The sequence below is a fragment of the Podarcis filfolensis genome (genome assembly GCF_964270895.1).
Source record: "Podarcis filfolensis genome assembly, chromosome: 9".
Classification (NCBI taxonomy): domain Eukaryota; kingdom Metazoa; phylum Chordata; class Lepidosauria; order Squamata; family Lacertidae; genus Podarcis; species Podarcis filfolensis.
In genome coordinates, this window is record NC_139610.1 from 73,896,857 (window position 1) to 73,910,617 (window position 13,761).

Genomic DNA, 13,761 nt, shown 5'->3' on the forward strand with positions numbered 1-13,761 from the left:
AGTGCTTCAGGTTAAGAACTTTGCTTCAGGATGAGAACAGAAATTGTGCTCCGGCGGCGCGGCAGCAGAGGGAGGCCCCATTAGCTAAAGTGGTGCTTCAGGTTAAGAACAGTTTCAGGTTAAGTATGGACCTCTGGAACGAATTAAGTACTTCACCTGAGGTACCACTGTACATTAAAACATCAGTCATTAAAAGCTTCCCTAAACAGGGCTGCCTTCAGATGTCTTCGAAATGTCAGGTAGTTGTTTATCTCTTTGACATCTGGTAGGAGGGCGTTCCACAGGGTGGGTGCCACCACCAAGAAGGCCCTCTGCCTGGTTCCCTGTAACTTGGCTTCTTGCAATGAGGGAACCGCCAGAAGGCCCTTGGCGCTGGACCTTAGTGTCTGGGCTGAACGGCGAGGGCAGAGACGCTCCTTCAAGTCTATAGGACCGAGGCCATTTAGGCCTTTAAATGGCAGCACCAACACTTTGAATTGTGCTCGGAAATGTACTGGGAACCAGTGTAGGTGTTTCAAGATCGGTGTTATGTGGTCTCGGCGGCTGCTCCCAGTCAGCATTCTACCTTTCGCATTCTGGATTAGTTGTAGTTTCCGGGTCACCTTCAAAGGTAGCCCCATGTAGAGCGCATTGCAGTAGTCCAAGCGGGAGATAACCAGAGCATGCACCACTCTGGTGAGACAGTCTGCGGGCAGGGAGGGTCTCAGCCTGCGTACCAGATGGAGCTGGTAAACAGCTGCCCTGGACACAGAATTGACCTGCACCTCCATGGACAGCTGTGAGTCCAAAATGACCCCCGGGCTGTGCACCTGGTCCTTCAGGGGCTCAATTACCCCATTCAGGATTAGGGAGTCCCCACACCTGCCCGCCCCCTGTCCCCCTGTCTCATAATCTGGTGAGGGAGCCAGTGTGGTGTAGTGGTTAAGAGCGGTGGATTCGTAATCTGGTGAACCGGGTTCGCTTCCCTGCTCCTCCACATGCAGCTGCTGGGTGACCTTGGGCTAGTCACATTCTCTGAAGTCTCTCAGCCCCACTCACCTCACAGAGTGTTTGTTGTGGGAGAGGAAGGGAAAGGAGAATGTTAGCCGCTTTGAGACTCCTTCGGGTAGTGATAAAGCGGGATATCAAATCCAAACTCTTCTTCTTCCCCCAAAAACGATACTTCCGTCTTCTCAGGATTCAACCTCAATCCATTAGCTGCCATCCATCCTCCAACCGCCTCCAGACACTCACACAGGACATTCATCCCCATCACATATTTGGGAGATGTGGGTAATTGTGCCTCCTTCAACTTAGCATCGCCCCGTTTGCACCGATGAATGATCCCAAGGGATCCTTTTGGACTGGTGCAGATGTGATTTGGGGTCAAGAGTGGGTCTGTCCTTGCAAGAAAAACCTATTGCGCTTGCCTCCATAGTGGGCATTTATCGTGGAAGTGCAACACTAACTCACTTGCTACAGGGCATCTGTACCAAATGGTGCCGAAACAACCCCTCTCATCTTTCCCTTGTTCGGAATCTATTTATTTAAACAATGCAGCTACGTGAGATCACAAATCATTCCCAAAATAAAATTGTAAATGTGCTTCTCTGCCTGGATAGCTCAGCTGGTTAGAGCGTGGTGCCGATAACACCATGGTTGGAGGTTTGATCCCCGTCTGGGACAGCTGCATATTTCTGCATTGCTGGGGCTTCGGCTAGATCAGGGGCAGCAACCTTTTTCAGCCATGGACCAGTCCACCATCCGTCGGATCATGTGATTGGCTGGACTATATTTTGAAAGAAAAATATATTTTAAAATGAATGAATCCCTATGCCCCACAAATAACCCAGAGATGCATTTTAAATAAAAGGACACATTCTACTTATGTAAAAACGCACTGATTCCTGGACCGTCCGCGGGCCGGATTGAGAAGGCGATTGAGCCGCATCCAGCCCATGGGCCTTAGGTTGCGTATCCCTGGGCTAGATAGTCCTGGGTAAAGGTAAAGGTAAAGGGACCCCGGACCATTAGGTCCAGTCGTGGCCAACTCTGTGGTTGCAGCACTCATCTCGCTTTATTGGCCAAGGGAGCTGGCGTACAGCTTCTGGGTCATTTGGCCAGCAGGACGAAGCCGCTTCTGGCGAACAGAGCAGCGCATGGAAACTCCGTTTACCTTCCCTCCGGAGAGGTACCTATTTATCTACTTGCACTTTGACGTGCTTTCGAACTGCCAGGCTAGCAGGAGCAGGGACTGAGCAACGGGAGCTCACCCTGTCACGGGGATTTGAACTGCCAGCCTTCTTATCAGTAAGTCCTAGGCTCTATGGTTTAACCCACAGCGCCACCCGCGTCCCAGTCCTGGGTAATCTTGGTCTAATTTGAGACCATCAAACTCCCCTCGACACAAAGAAGCTTTTCTCTTTTCTGATCTTTCATCATGGTTGAAAATAGGGATTTGCCACAAGATGTTTGCATATTGTTTGCAACAATATGTTGTGGAGAACTGTAGAAGAATAGCCAGTGCCCTTGAAGAGACGTGGGGATATTGCTTCTGGTTGCATATCACCCCCAGAAAGTTTTTATTTTGATACCATACTGTACTGAAATGTTTAAATGTTTCTTTGTTTGCCATTGAATCTTCCCATGACACTTGCTGTGCTCTCCTGCCAGACCAGTGTGATGCATGCCCCAAACCCTTTGCAGTGCAGAAATCTGTTTCCTCCCCACTCCAGAACAGTTTGTGCTCAATATGTTCCTTTCACTCTCGGTTGACTCTAGATCCTGCTTTCTAGGAGAGTGGTTGTGCCTGCTTGAGACACTTTAAAAGCCCGTTAGGATATCCAAACCGTTCCCTGCCTGCATGGGGCCACAGGTCGACGAGATTACAATGCCCCCCTCCATTTCTTTTTCTTTTACAGTGGTACCTCTGGTTGCGAACGGGATCTGTTCCGGAGCCCTGTTCGCAACCTGAGCAGAATGCAACCCACATCTGCGCGTGTCGCGATTTGCTGCGCCTGCGCATGCACGTGACGTCATTGTCAGTGTTTGAAAAAAAAAAGGGGGGGAGGTTCTGACCTCCCTTTGTCCCCTTAGCCTGGTCCTCGGACTCTTGTTGGCATAAAAGAGTCCACGAGAAGAGTATCCTTGCAGAGTACTTTTTGCTTTTATTCTTAAAAGACTTTGTGCAAAAACGACTGACCAACTGTACACATCAACACTACCAGCTTTCACTAACCAACCAACCAACCCAAACAAAAACTAACATTTCTCACTCTATATATACAACCCGGTGCAGGCCGCTGACTCATGCTGACCCAGCTTTTTTAAGCATTAAAGAAACAGCAGCCAATTTTTTAGCTGTGACAGTCATTTTGCTCTTCTGCACATGCGAGAGCGATGAAACCCGGAAGTAACCCTTTCCGGTACTTCCGGGTCGCTGCGGGACGCAACCTGAAAAGATTTAACCTGAAGCAAACATAACAAGAGGTATGACACTATTTCAAGATTCAGAGTCACCATTTATCAACAGTTATAATTCTATAATTCGAATGAGTTCCTGCTCATCCATCCTCAATGTTTATAAACACAATTGCATACAGTTGCTTCTTAAAATTCCATCATGTCCCATTTCACCCTCTTAAATAGGTTTCTTAATATATTCTATTCCCCCCCCCTTAAATTTCGCATTTGGAAAATTATTTTTTTAGTAGACCAGAGAGAGTTTCCAGTCCTCCTTGAAAGATTTTAGATTTGTGTCTCTTATCAGAGCTGCCAGTTTTAACATATTCTGTATATTCCATGGTTTTCATCATCCATTCTTCATTTGTCAGTATTCCATGCCACTTTGGTTACATGCAGAAACACAGCTGAAGTTTCCTTTGCAATCTACATCTTTGTCAATCTGTTTTCAAATGGATTCTGCAGGGTAATGCAGAATCACACCAGAAGGGCGTTTCGTTTTTGGAACGAGCCCAGTTTCTCCAGAAGTGCTTCTTGGAGGGGGAAAATATGCAATAGCTCTAGATCATGGGTAGGCAAAGTAAAGCCCGGGGGCCAGATCCGGCCCAATCGCCTTCTAAATCTGGCCCACAGACAGTCCGGGAATCAGTATGTTTTTACATGAGTAGAATGTGTGCTTTTATTTAAAATGCATCTCTGGGTTATTTGTGGGGCCTGCCTGGTGTTTTTACATGAGTAGAATGCGTGCTTTTATTTAAAATGCATCTCTGGGTTATTTGTGGGGCATAGGAATTCGTTCATCCCCCCCAAAAAAATATATAGTCCGGCCCCCGACAAGGTCTGAGGGACAGTTGACCGGCCCCCTGCTGAAAAAGTTTGCTGACCCCTGCTCTAGATTGTGTGCGGACTACATAAAAAAACACTCCTCATATTTGGTCTCCATAGATTCTAGAATAAAATGTTTGTATGCAGCCTTAGTCGACAAGACATGTTTTCTTCCTTTCTAGTTTACCGATCGATATACAAAGACCTGATCTCCATCCTGCAGGCCGACCAGCTGCTCACTCTTGATCAGCTGAAGAAAAAGGTGGTTTTTTCTTTAAAGTATTTTCATAGAATCCTAGAATTTTAGAGTTGGAAGGGACCACAACAGTCAAACCTAGATGTCTCAAGGATACAGCTGCTGCACAAGCAATAATTGTGCAACTTGTGCTTGGCGACCCCAGTTCAGGGCAGAACTGGATCCGTATTCCTTGATCATTAACTTTTCCTTCGGGGCAACTCCTTTTATTCAGGCACAGCAGGTCTTATACTTAGAGGGGGGTGTCTGACTGGTTGGACAGTTCTGTTCGGCAGTAGGATGGAAACAGGGGGGTTAGGTGGCTGTTGACCAACTGAGACCCCCTCATTCTGTGGTTCTCTGGACTGAGACTTCTAGGAGTAGTAGTAAAGTAAATAGTAAATTTTATTTATACCCTGCCCTCCCTGCCCAGAGCCGGGCTCAGGGCAGCTAACACCAATAAAATCACAGTAAAAACATAATGCGGGGGGGGGGGGACCCAATTTAAAATACAGGTTAAAATGCAATTTAAAATTCAGCCTCATTTTAAAAGTAGCCGATAGATCAAGACCATAAGGGGAGGGAAACATAAGGGTCAGACTGAGTCCAAACCAAATGCCAAGCGGAACAGCTCTGTTTTGCAGGCCCTGCAGAAAAATGTCAAGTCCCACAGGGCCCTGGTCTCTTGTGACAGAGCGTTCCACCAAGTCGGGGCCAGTGCTGAAAAGGCCCTGGCCCTAGTTGAGGCCAATCTAACCACCTTGCGACCTGGGACCTCCAAGGTGTTGTCATTTGTGGACCTTAAGGCCCTCCGCGGGGCATACCAGGAGAGGTGGTCCCGCAGTATTGGGTTGGCTGCAAGGGGCTTGCGGAAGAGGCCTTGTGTACGATCCTGATCTCTGCTTGCAGGGAGAGCCGACTTTTGCCAACGATAAACTGGTGAAATATAGTGGGTTAGGCTGCGGGAACAGATACCAGGAGGTGCGCGAGTTCCGCTCGGATCACCACCTGGTGCGATGCTACTTCGTTTCCCGCGTTTATTCGGACTACGTGGAGGAAATCTTGGACGACCTCCAAAGAGAGCCGAAACCGGACGTGGTCATCTTCAATTCCTGCCTCTGGGACCTCAACAGGTAAGGGGGACTTACCTGTGGCACCAGGGCCCTCTGCTTCCATGTGTGGGCTTCTCTGAGATATCTGGCTGACCTACGCTTGGAAACTGGGTGCTGGGCTCTTGCTGTCCAGATGGACCGACCTTGCTGTGATCCTGCGGCCTCTTGCCTTGTGTTATCCAACCCTTCGTTGCTGATCCCTGACCAGAAACGTCATATGTCTCTGCATCAGCTGAGATTTGGGATGCTTTTGTTGCTGCTTTTTGCAGGGACTCAGCAGAAAAACTGTGCTTCCCTCTCCTTAAAAAATAACCGCTGGAGCAGTTAGTCATGCAGAGATGTGGTGGGCAGACTCCTCCATGGGTGGTCTCCAAAACAGCCTTTTTATTTCTTTGATTACCAAAGATGATCCCATGTTGGAGGATGGAGAATTGGGAAAATACCCTTTTGTTTATACTCACATCTGTCCAGGTTTGAAAATCAAGGGAACATGAGACCAGGTGTGTGTGTGTGTGTGTGTGCGTGGTTGTTGTTACCTTGTAAGATATTTTATAGTAACTTTCATAAGGATTCAGTATCTGACGTTTTAGTTAAACAAATTGCTTAAATTTTTATTAAGGAAATGATTATTTTCCTCCTTCCAATAAAGCACAGCAGAAAAGTTGTCCAAATATAAACAGTGAAACCTCACAACAATTTCATAATTACCTGTCTGTGTATTTCTAATAGTTATAACCAAATCGGTAACTTTTGATATAACTGTAAAAACTACTCTGAAAATTTTATTATTCCAAAAACGAAACCTTCCATCTGGTTGTAAATATTAAGGTTATACCAGCAAGAATGAGTCTTTCTGTAAAAAAGAATAATGATTTAAATCAAGTCTTACTGACTCACGATTTAAATCAATTTGATTTAAATCAAATCCACCCCAGCACCCCTCAGCTTTCTTGGCCAAGACCAGTGCTGTTATCCTTTTGTGTCTTCCCACCAAGATCCTGATGGTCTCCCTTCTTCCATGCAGGTACCAAGAGAAGGTGGCCAGGAAGTTTCGGCTGCCGAAGGCCATCAGGCAGTACAAGCTCAACCTGGAGAAGCTCTTTGAGAGGCTGGATCAGGTCCTTCCGCAGACCTGCCTTGCCATCTGGAACACGGCCCTCCCCATTCGGAAAGAGCCTTCTGGAGCCCTCTACAAAGAGATGGAGGGAGACTACTGCTCAGCTGAGGTGACTGGGGGGCCAGCTCTCACCCAGAGCGGGGCGGGGTGGGGTGCCAACCTGTCCCAGAGCCCATAGCTCTCAACTTTTCCCTTTTCTTGCGAGGAATCCTATTCGGAATAAGGGAATTTGCCTTTAAAAAAGGGAAACGTTGACAGCTATGCCCTCGCTCTCCCTCCAACAAGTGGGAATGTTAAAGATTGTAAAGGTAAAGGGACCTCTGACCGTTAGGTCCAGTCGCGGACGACTCTGGGGTTGCGTCGCTCATCAGGATATTGACAAGCCAGGAGGTGTGCTGAGGAGGGCAACCATGATGATCAAGGGTCTGGAAACTAAGCCTTATGAGGAATGGTTGAAGGAGTTGGGCATGTTTAGCCTGGAGAAGAGGAGACTGAGAGGGAGATATGATAAAGGTAAAGGGACCCCTGACCGTTAGGTCCAGTTGTGACCGTCTCTGGGGTTGCGGCGCACATCTCACTTTACTGGCCGAGGGAGCCGGCATTTGACCACAGACAGTTTTTCCGGGTCATGTGGCCAGCATTACTAAGCCGCTTCTGGTGAACCAGAGCAGCGCACGGAAACGCCGTTTACCTTCCCGCCGGAGCGGAACCTATTTATCGACTTGCACTTTGACGTGCTTTCGGACTGCTAGGTGGGCAGGAGCAGGGACCGAGCAATGGGAGCTCACCCCGTCGTGGGGATTCGAACCGCCGACCTTCTGATCAGCAAGCCCTAGGCTCTGTGGTTTAAGATTGTAGGAAAGGATATATTGAATAAGTATTATCCTTCTTTCACTCATGCAAGTAAGTGATGCAGCAGAGCAGATTCTCCTCACTCTAGTTGGAAGCTAGTTTGCAGATTCGTTTGAATCTCTTAGTTAATATTATTTCCTGGTGTCCCCCTTTTGATCCTTCTTAAAATAATAATAATAATAATAATAATAATAATAATAATAATAATAATAATAATAATAATATTTTTTTACCCCGCCCTCCCTGGCCAAGACCGGGTTCAGGGCGGCTAACACCGAATATAAATACAGTAAAAACATTAAAAACAAACAAACAAACCAAACAAACAGTTGATTAAAATATAAGTTAGAATAGTGTAAAATGCAGCTTAAAATACAGCCTCCTTTTAGTGGTAGCCTATAGATCAAAACCATAAGGGGAGAAAACACCAAATATTCACCGGGGCCAACTATCCATGCTGGTCCTCATGGGCCAGCAAAAAGAGCCGAGGGAAAATGTATATGCAAAATCCCTTATAAGGCGTTCCATAAATAAATAAATGGGGGGGGGGTTGTTGAGTGCATCCCCAAAGGCCAGGCGGAACAGCTGCATCTTGTAGGCCCTGCGGAAAGATGTTGAATCCCGCAGGGCCCTAGTCTCTTGTGGCAAGAGTGTTCCACCAAGTCGGGGCCAGTGCTGAAAAGGCCCTGGCCCTGGTTGAGGCCAATCTAGCCTCCTTGGGACTCGGGACCTCCAAAGTGTTATTTATGGGATGTCCCTATTTTCATGGGAGAAATGTTGAAGGGTATACCATTAGTACTTCTTCTGCATTTGTAAGAACTCGATCTTTTAATGTGGCACTTTGGAACTCCCTGCCTATTGATCCCAGGCCGATGACATACCCATATTCTTTTCAGCCACCTGCCTGATATCAATAGGCAGGCACCTATTGCTTACCCAGATGCTTAGAAAATTGATGTGAATTTTAACCTTTTTTTTTTTTTTTTTTAGTCTTTCGCATCTAACTTTTTGAAAGTCTTGCATTACTGTGGTTAATTTTTTCCTATTGATGAATTTTATTTTATCTTTTTTGTAGACGGTTTGGGACTTTTTTTTTTTTTACGCAATCAAGCATTGTATGCATGCTATGAAATAAAATAAATAAATAAATAAATGCAGGATGTAGAAAAAGCGACTCCCGTGGACGTGATTGAAGCCAACTTCTATGGCGCCATCCTCGCCCGCAGCTACGGGTTCGACGTCCTGGATCTTCATTTCTTCTTCCGCTCTGTGGACCATCTCCGCATTAAAGACGGGGTACACTGGAACTTCTTGGCGCACCGGTTTATTACCAGATGCCTGCTGACCTACATTGCTGATTCCTGGGGAGTCGAGCTTGAGAAGAGGAAGTCTGTCACAGGTGAGCGTGTGGCTCAAGAACAGGTGAAGAGCTGGAGGGAAGGCAGAGATTTCAGAAGGTCCGGAAGACTATAGCTGTAAAAGAGTTTTTGAGAAGGAGGATTTGGGGCTTCACTCTGCTTCTTTGGCGATCGCTCGTAGCCGTGTAAGACTGTAAAAAGTAAGATTTTTTAAAAGTGAGTCTGTAGGTGACTGTGGAGGCCAATTCTGGACCCACACGTCCTTCCACACTGGGGACATTGGTTTCCGGGCAGGAGTTGATCACGGTGTGGATTTGCTAAGCATGCCTTCCTCTTAGCACGTTTCTCCCTTGCGTCCTGAGTTCAAGTGTCTTCAAAGCCCATGACACCTTTGGTAAAGACTGTTCTCCAACTGGAGCGCTCGCAGGCCAGTGTTTCCCAATTGTTGGTGTTTATACTTTTTTTTTATTTTAATGAATTTTATTAGTAGTTTCCACACAACAACAACATGAAAGATATCAAAAGATATCAAGAGATAACAATACACAACACACAAAAATCAAATCTAGTTTATTCTAGATTTGCCTTGAGTCTTTAAACCTCTTTTGTTGACCACCAGCATTACACTTTCCATTTTTAAGTTCAGAATAGAGGAGTTGCTTTGGAAGACGGTAATCAGGCATCCGCACAACATGACCAGTCCAGCGAAATTGATGTTGAAGAATCATTGCTTCAACACTGCTGATCTTTGCTTCTTCTAGTACACTGGCATTAGCTTGCCTGTCTTCCAAAGTGATGTGTAAATTTTTTTGGACAAACCAATTTTTTTTGGGAATCTTTCGAGGAGTATACTCACTAACAGAGCACCGTATTTTTCGCTCTATAAGACGCACCAGACCACAAGACGCACCTAGTTTTTGGAGGAGGAAAACAAGAAAAAAAAATATTCTGAATCTCAGAAGCCAGAACAGCAAGAGGGATTGCTGCTTTCACTGCGCAGCGATCCCTCTTTCTCTTCTGGCTTCTGTGATAGCTGCGCAGCCTGCATTCGCTCCATAAGACGCACACACATTTCCCCTTACTTTTTAGGAGGGAAAAAGTGAGTCTTATAGAGCAAAAAGTACAGTAGTTAATATGCGAAATTGTGTGTGTGGATTTGGACATTCTCTTGGAGAAATGCAGCCGCCCCACCAGGGACTCATGAGAGTTGCTTTCGGGGGGGGTTGTGTGTGAGTGGGTGACCAGGAAATCGTCCTTTGTGCGCCTTGGGATAATGGCTCTAGAATCCTAGAATTGCAGCATTGGAAGGGACCACTTGGGTCATCTAGACCAACCCCGTGCAATGCAAGATTCCTTTGCCCAAATTGGGGCTTAGAACCCATGACCTTGAGATTAAGAGAGAGGGAGGGCAAAAAGAGAGGGGCTGCCCCCATCCGACAGAGCCTGCTGCTGGTGCTGAGCTTCTTGCGAAGAACGACTGGTGTGGTTTCCCCCTCCCCAGAATAATGGCCTCTTGCTTTGCAGGGATTGGTTGGAATGGGACTGAAACACATCACCCAGCTTCCCCTCAGCTGCCCTCCACACCCCCGTTGTGCCGTGACTTCTTCCGGGCTGGTGACGCTCCTATCATGCAGCTCCGTGTGGACAGAGAAGCCCCTGACAGCTATGGCGCTCCCTATGGCAACAGACCTGTGGCTGGATTCGAATACAATCCCCAGGACCCCTTGGCCCACCATGGCCAGCTCCTTCCTGCCTACCCGCCGTTTGAACACCACAGCAATCCGTACGACGACGGGCCAGGGGGCGGATTGGACTGTCACGACTCTCCACCCGACGATGGACAGCTCACTCCTGACCTTCAGTTCAGTGACCATTGGAATGGTTCCTTCGGCCGCAGGGGTGGGGTTTCGAACGGCCCCTTTTTCCCAGGTATGTCCCTGCAAACCACTGTTGTCCCTCTGAGATACGTTTAGGAGCCCACTGTTGGGATGCATCCAAGGAAACAGGGGCAATTTGCAAGCCCCCAGCTGGCTGCAGCCCACCGGCCGGTAAGCTGGGCGATCTCCAGTCCTTGGCTCAGCATGAAACAGCGACCCACAGCTTCAGAAGCTGGAGCACGCTCTACTCAGCCAAGTAAATAACACTGCGCAAGCAGAAGTGGCAGGAGATGACTGTGAGAGCATATTTACCCGCACCCGCACAAGCACCCGCTGTTTACCTTCCCGCCGGTGTGGTACCTATTTATCTACTTGCACTTTGATGTGCTTTGAAACTGCTAGGTTGGCAGGAGCTGGGACCAAACAATGGGAGCTCACCCCATCGCGGGGATTTGAACCGCCGACCTTCTGATCGGCAAGCCCTAGGCTCTGTGGTTTACACCACAGCGCCACCCGCGTCCCATAAAAATACAGTTAGCATTCCATAAATATAAGAGGAGGGGGTTAAGCAGATAAAGCAACTTAGACAGAGTTTTAGCGCACATGAAAAACTTAAATCCTTATTTCCCGATGTATAGCCTTTGGACTATACTGTAACTTAAATAGAAAATTAGCTTTAGAAAGATTTTCCCTACAAAGCATTTTATTATTTTTTAAAAAATCCGATTTAAATCAAAAAAATCCTTTTTAAAACACACACAAAACCATTGATTTTTATCCACCCTGCCTAGAACAGAGACTGGTAACCGGTTCAGCTGCTGAAAGTGGTACATACATTTCCTAAGCCTCCAGAGGGCTGCATCCTGAGCTCACATGTCTCAATTGTGCAGCTGATTCTGGGAGATCCTGCTGCTTTTACTTTCTGTGCCCGCTCTGCTTCCCTACTCTGACCCCTTTCTCGCTTTCCTCCAGAAACCCACCCCTACGGCTCCCCTATTCCCACACTGGTCGGGTGCTCCAGGCGAAGGCGGCGCCCCGAGTTCATACAGTACCACCCCCACGAGCAACGCGAAGGAGCCCACCCCTATGCCAGGCCGTGGCGGGGGCGCGGTGGAAGCACTTGGCATCGCCACCAAAGGTCAAGATACGTCTGGAGACGCCCCTCTCGCCCTTAGCAGGGGCTCCGACAGCCTTGAATGTTCTTCTCTTGCAGGCAGCAGCCTAACATGTCAGGAGTGGGGATGGGTTTTTTTTTGGGGGGGTTGCCTGTGGGTGTCAAGGGCTTCTGTGCACATGGTGGAGGCCCGCGTCGCTTGATCTCCAGCCTGCTATTGGACACCTTTTGGTCACATGCTCGCAAATGGAGGCTGGACCGTCTTTCTGAACCCGGGGTTGGCCCTCACCCAGTCCGGACGCTTCTACTTTTTCACCTCGACTGCCCGTCCCGTGGAAAAAGGGTGTCTTCGCAACCGGCTCTGAAAAGCAAGCTCAGTAGTCCAATCTCAGACACACACCAGGCATTCAAAGCGCATTCTGCCCACGTTTTAAAGCTCCCCCCTCCAAAAGACCCATGGGAACTGTAGTTGCCCTGCTCACAGACCTACAGGGCGCTTAAACTACAGTTCCCAGAATGCTTTTGGGACAGTCATGTGCTTCAAAGGTGTGTTAGGGATCTGCCCCTAGTCGTGGGATGAGGTGCAGGTGATCTGTTGATATCGGCACAAACCGCCTGGGTTTTGGCCAGGATTTTTAATTTCCCCATGAAATTCATTCCGTCCCGCCCAGGGCAGTAGCAAGGCTGGGTGGAAACTCATCTTTCCCAAAGCCCCCTGCTATCTCCCCGCCGTGGAAGGTGGGACAGACTGCCTTTGAAGCAGTGGGGAGCGGGAGCCAAATGTGGCCCTCTGCACGTTCCTATTGGACCCTCTGGACTTTCCCCAGGGAGTTGAGTTCGGGCTGTGCTCCCATCTGTCTTTGAGAACGTGGCTGTTTATGGGCATTTTCATTCAGCAAGCACAGGAAGCCCATTTCCACATTGCACCCGTAGGGTGGGCAGGTGGGTGGGTAGGCAGACACTGGGTTTGGGGGGGGGGGCAAAATGTGCCACGTCTTTGCATTTTCCAACCTGCGACGCACCTGCCCAGGTGAGCCCCGCTTGTGGATCCACAAAGGATGGATACTAGAAGTATCTTCATTTCCCCTCCCAACACAGTTGACTCCACTTCTTCCTCTCCATGGGAACGTGACTGTATACAGAAAATAGTCTTTTGCACTAGGGTCTCGGGAGCATGGCCTAGTGGGAAGGTCTCCTACATAAGCCCCACTAAGATAGACTGAAGCTATGCAAGAACTCGCTCCAGAGACCTCCCCACAGGGTCAGGCAAGCTGCCCAAAATGACTCCAAAGAGAGCTTTTTCCAGTCTAAATGTATAATGTTTTTTAAAAGCCTCAAGGTGAGGCAGTGTGTGTTTGTGTATGGGGAATCCTTATCTCCTAACCCAGCTGGGGTCTGTTGGAGCGAAATGCATTTCCTGAAAGGAGAACACGTTTTTGAGGAGAAAAAGCTGTTTCGCAAAAGCAGGATTTTCCTCTCTGAAAGGAAATAATAAAAGTGTGGTTGGTAATCGTCTTTTTGTCTTTCTGTTCAGAGGAGGGCTGTTTGCCTTTGCAGTGAAAATGTCCCCATTTTACAGGTGGAGAACCGAGAGTGGTGTGAAACAAGTTCATAGGAGAAGAGGGACTCAAAAGCCGAGAGTTAAAATGCCTTTGGGGTGGGGGTTGTTATTACCATATTTTTTGCTCTATAAGACTCACTTTTTCCCTCCTAAAAAGTAAGGGGAAATGTGTGTGCGTCTTATGGAGTGAATGCAGGCTGCGCAGCTATCCCAGAAGCCAGAACTGCAAGAGGGATTGCTGCTTTCACTGCGCAGCGATCCCTCTTGCT

The 13,761-nt window shown here is 47.9% G+C and overlaps 1 protein-coding gene across 8 annotated transcripts in view; it reads left to right on the top strand.

Annotated features, from left to right (window-relative positions):
• The window catches only part of LOC310742278 (PC-esterase domain-containing protein 1A-like), a 45,516-nt gene extending 32,075 nt beyond the window's left edge, over window positions 1–13,441 (top strand). For all 8 annotated transcript variants that reach the window (XM_083571494.1, XM_083571489.1, XM_083571496.1 and 5 more), the window contains 6 exons: window positions 4,449–4,528; window positions 5,411–5,634; window positions 6,638–6,839; window positions 8,741–8,981; window positions 10,465–10,869; window positions 11,790–13,441. In XM_083571494.1, the coding sequence (XP_083427620.1) occupies window positions 4,449–4,528; window positions 5,411–5,634; window positions 6,638–6,839; window positions 8,741–8,981; window positions 10,465–10,869; window positions 11,790–11,992 (1,355 nt within the window). In that variant the 3' untranslated portion in view covers window positions 11,993–13,441. The remainder of the gene's footprint in view (window positions 1–4,448; window positions 4,529–5,410; window positions 5,635–6,637; window positions 6,840–8,740; window positions 8,982–10,464; window positions 10,870–11,789) is intronic.
• Window positions 13,442–13,761: the final 320 nt, after the last annotated feature.